Source organism: Cynoglossus semilaevis, chromosome 13 (assembly GCF_000523025.1).
Source record: "Cynoglossus semilaevis isolate Cse_v1.0 chromosome 13, Cse_v1.0, whole genome shotgun sequence".
NCBI classification, from domain to species: domain Eukaryota; kingdom Metazoa; phylum Chordata; class Actinopteri; order Pleuronectiformes; family Cynoglossidae; genus Cynoglossus; species Cynoglossus semilaevis.
In genome coordinates, this window is record NC_024319.1 from 4,722,651 (window position 1) to 4,727,102 (window position 4,452).

The following is a 4,452-nucleotide window of genomic DNA, read 5'->3' on the forward strand; positions in this document are numbered from 1 at the left end:
TCTCATTTACAGGGCGTTCTATTGCCCTCCAGTGGCGAAAACAACAATTACAGGTTATCATTGGTGCCAGTGGCAGATGATCCGTCTGTACGGCAGCGTGTCAGCACGTGTACGGTACTTCAGTGGAGATTATCAGCTCCATCAGAATAATCCCGTTCACCTCAGCAGCTCCTCTCACAGGAAGTTTGACTCTGAACATTGGACCTCACACAGATATGACTTCAGACGCAGGACGTATATATATATCTATTTAAGGCTGAGTTACCGAGGGCTGTTGGCGTCCTGAGGAAGGTGAAACCACTCCTGCAGCTTGGCCTCCTGGCCGACTCCCACCTGTGGACACGGTGAAAACAAAAGAAGCTTCTGTTCCATGCGTTCTGAGTCAGAGCAGCTGGAAATGATTCACACGCAGGTGATTAAAACACACACACACACACACCTTCACCAGGTAGGAACCGGGCTCCACCGAGCACGCCCAGTAGTGTCTGCCCTGCGAGACGGCTACGTCGGCCACCAGGAGGTCAGAGGTCAAATGGCAGGAGGTCAGCGTGCGGTCAGCCACCCGCAGAAGGGAGACGCCGGGCACGCTGCGAGCATAGGTCAGTCCTTTACCCAGAGCCAACCGGTCGGCATGTAAACACCAGCGAGAGTCCAGGGAGAAACTCAGCACTGAGGAGAAAGAAAAAAAAACTGATGCAGTGACTCCCAGTGGCCGCGAGAGGTCATCATATGCAATGTGGGAAATCAGTTTCAATTAATTGGTCTGACGTTTGTCTGTTCGACAGTGACGGGCACAACAATTTAAAACTCTTGTTTAAAGCTCTACCACTAGGCGGCAGCAGAAAGCTATAAAAACTAAAAAAAAATAATGAAGTAATTAAAAAAATTAAAAACAGAAAGACCATCAGTTTCCACCAATCCAACCGTTTAGCGTCATGCTGTAAGGCACGAACACAAACCGCTCCTCCACTGTGTGGCCTGTGGTGATGGTGTCCATCAGTTAAATACATATTTCTTACTTATTCGTTTTAATTTTAGATCAAAAAGTTGAATTTTAATTTTAACCGTTGATTGGTTCTTCTTGTCCTCAGTTAAATACATATTTCTTACTTATTTGTTTTAATTTCAATTTCTTCTTGTCCTTGCATGTTCTCTGCTGGACACGTTTTGTTTTGTTTTTTTTTCTACTTCTGAACGCCATCTGAAACCATCAGTGGGCTGGAGACCAGCAGTACCATGGAGTGTCTCACCAGGTGCCGGTGGAGTGTGCAGGTACACGTCTTCACTGTACTCTCCAAACCCAGCCTTGTTGCAGCCCCTCACCCTCAGCACGTACACACTGTCAGTCTGCAGTCGATCGATCACGGCGCTCGTCCCCCTCACTTCGTCGATCCGCTGCCACGGAGAGGACGAATTGGGGGACCTGGTGCCTCCCCACGACGCCGCGGCTCCTCCTTCTCGCCGCTGGTACTCCACGGAGTAGTGCCAGGCGGGGGCGGAGTCTTGAGGCAGGCGCCAGCACAGAAACAGCTGGTCGTAGGCTAATGTTTTCTGGGTGTCGATGACAGGAGCGAGTGGAGCTGTGGAGGAATAAAAAATAAATACAATAACCTAAAAATATATAAAATAACATACATAAATACAATAATAATAATAAAATAATATAACATTATTTAATATATAATATATATAATAAATTATAGCACAGAAACAGCTGGTCGTAGGCTAATGTTTTCTGGGTGTCGATGACAGGAGCGAGTGGAGCTGTGGAGGAATAAAAAATAAATACAATAACCTAAAAATATATAAAATAACATACATAAATACAATTAAAAATAAATAATAATTAATTTAATTTATTCCTTAAATTTCTAAAACATGGGGTTGAAACAAAAACAATATTAAGTAACAGCATCACTTTCACCAGTAAGAGATGACATTAGAAAATATGACAAAAATATATCAGAAATTATCATTGCAACTCACCGGTACCCTGATTATACAAATAAAACTCAAAAAAAAATTTTTTTTTTTTAAATTATTTTTAACACATCTTTGTTGACCTTTACCTTGTATGAATTTCAGGCTGTTGATGAGCTTAACTTCCTTGGTTGCGTCCAAGGAATAATGTCTGAAGGAGGGATCAGCTGCCAGGGAGAAACACTGCAGGTGTTCGATGGCCTTCAGCAGCCTGTGGAGGAGCAGACACACAGCCACGGAGGATTTTTTTTTTTTTTTTTTTTTAAATGAGGAGAAACAAGTGTTTGGGCTCCACCTAGTCTCCGCCCACTGCTGCTACCTGTTGTGGGTGACTCTGGCGGCCTGGACAAAGCAGGGGGCGTCGGCCTCCTTGAGCAGCTCCTCTGCGTACACCAACAGGCCGGAATGTTCCAGCAGCCCGTTCCTCTCTGAGATCTGAGCTGACAGAGCGTCTTGCCTCTTGCTGCGAGATCCCTCCAGTGCCACAGCTAGCGCTCCCTGGCGCTCTGTTACCGCCGCTCCCATTTCCCTGATGCAGTAGGTCAGTTGCTGCAGAGCTACCGCACTGTTAGCCTGCAGGCAGGATAAAAATGAAAAAGAAAAACAAGAACAACAATTATTAAACCATTTAAAGTTGTTTCTTTTTTTTCATGATATTTGATTGGACGATCATGTTACAGATGAGACATTACAACGATGAAAAGTTGAGCTTTTTGGCAGCAACCAGGGCCACTGATTGCAGTACGGATTTCAACCACTAGAGGGTGTCCTATTACATATTTCTGTCTGAACTTTTACTTTGCTTTGGACCTCGGCAGACCATAAGACAGATGGGATCGAAATACGTCATTAAAACGTAAAGCATCATGGGAGCGACCAAGATGCTAACAAAATGTAGCCTAGCACGCCCGGCCATTTACACAGAGAGAAACAAAAAAAAGTAAGAAAAAATGCGATTAAACCATGACTAATTTTTTAAAGTTTTACTAAGGATGAAGTTCACACTCACTGGTGAGGACATATTGTTGTTTTTAACACTTTTTTTTAAAACTACACCACAGTTAAACTCTGACTCACCTCCGTCTGTTTGATGGCAGCGTCCAGCTGAGTGATCTGGTTCTGTATCGTCTCCTGATTGGCCAGGATGAAGTTGACTTCCTTGGTGATCTTGTCCTGTTGACGGACAACATTTTACAACCACCTCCGGACCAGGACCCTGCCGTCCCCCCCGACCCCCACCCACCCACCCACCCGCTCACCTTCAGGGCCTGGTAGGCCTGTGCCACAGGTAAGACTTTATGTCCGTGGTGGAGGCGGCGGAGCTTGCAGAGCGGACACAGCAGCCTCTGGCAGTTGCGGCAGTACCACAGCGGTCGCTCCTGCTCGTGCTCGGTGCACACCAGGACCTGAAGTCACAAGAAGGAGAACCATGAAGACGCGCTGACACGACCGTGTCACGTACCCGAGCGCAGACGCACCTTTGGCCTGAAGTTGTTGGTGGGAAGAATGTGTTCGTGCTGAGCCCGCGGCGTCCCCCAGGGGTGGTAGAGTTTGAAACACTCGTTGCAGAAGTTGGACTTGCAGTCGGCACAGCCCTTGGTCGCCTCCAGAGACTGGGGCGGTTTACAGAACCCGCACAGGATGGCCACGCTGCCCAGACTTATGGTGTAACTGTACCTGCAGGGGTGGGTGAGGAGACGGGGGGGTGAGAGCAGAAGGCAGGTGAGATGGTGTCTGGTTTTGCCCCGCTCTCCTTTCACTAGTTAGCAGTGGGGGCTGTTAACTACCCCTGACCTGGATTCACGGCCGCAGCTGTCTTGTTAGTGCATTCTGCAAAGTGAAACATGCACCGTCACCGAGGCTGAACCAAAATAAGCACAGCCTCATTAGAGACACTGTGGAAATGACAAACCCCAGAACACTCCCCCCTCCCCCCTCCTCCTCCTCCTCCTCTGTCCCTCACTCTTTACCTCCAAAGCTCTCACCCAGATGTGATGATGAAGCACATTTCTTCTACTTCTTGGTGTATACTGTTTGCTTAGATCTAAACCTCCAGTCTTGTTTTTGTTTTTTTCTGGGTCAAAGCTCAGACTCATTATGTCAGTGTCTTCCTGCAGAGGTTTATAAATCAGTATCGACTGGACTACTTTTCCGTAAGAGGACGTTCCACTTCCTGACTTTAAGATAATTAATATTAGCAGTCCATATAAGGCAGGGGTCACCGACCTGGGGTAAGTTCTAGAAAATAAAACTAGTCAATCAGAGGGTGAGAAACTGTACTGGTGCTGAGCTTTTGGAATCAGTTACAGTTACTGACAATGATATTTAAATGGGTGTCTAGTACTGTACGTCCCAGAACTAGTTATTATTACTTCATTAGGGAAGTCCCACTGTCCTAGCTAACTAGCAGTCTTCTGTCCTAACTAGCAGTCTCCTGTCCTAACTAGCAGTCTTCTGTCCTAACTAGCAGTC

The 4,452-nt window shown here is 46.5% G+C and overlaps 1 protein-coding gene across 1 annotated transcript in view; it reads right to left on the reverse strand.

Annotated features, from left to right (window-relative positions):
• The window catches only part of trim46a (tripartite motif containing 46a), a 7,639-nt gene that overhangs the window by 1,818 nt on the left and 1,369 nt on the right, over window positions 1–4,452 (reverse strand). Inside the window, exons 2-9 of the mRNA XM_025061868.1 lie at window positions 3,459–3,657; window positions 3,240–3,386; window positions 3,058–3,153; window positions 2,300–2,553; window positions 2,070–2,191; window positions 1,251–1,580; window positions 440–669; window positions 266–333 (exon numbers count right to left, since the gene is read on the reverse strand). Coding sequence (XP_024917636.1) covers window positions 266–333; window positions 440–669; window positions 1,251–1,580; window positions 2,070–2,191; window positions 2,300–2,553; window positions 3,058–3,153; window positions 3,240–3,386; window positions 3,459–3,657 — 1,446 coding nt within the window. The remainder of the gene's footprint in view (window positions 1–265; window positions 334–439; window positions 670–1,250; window positions 1,581–2,069; window positions 2,192–2,299; window positions 2,554–3,057; window positions 3,154–3,239; window positions 3,387–3,458; window positions 3,658–4,452) is intronic.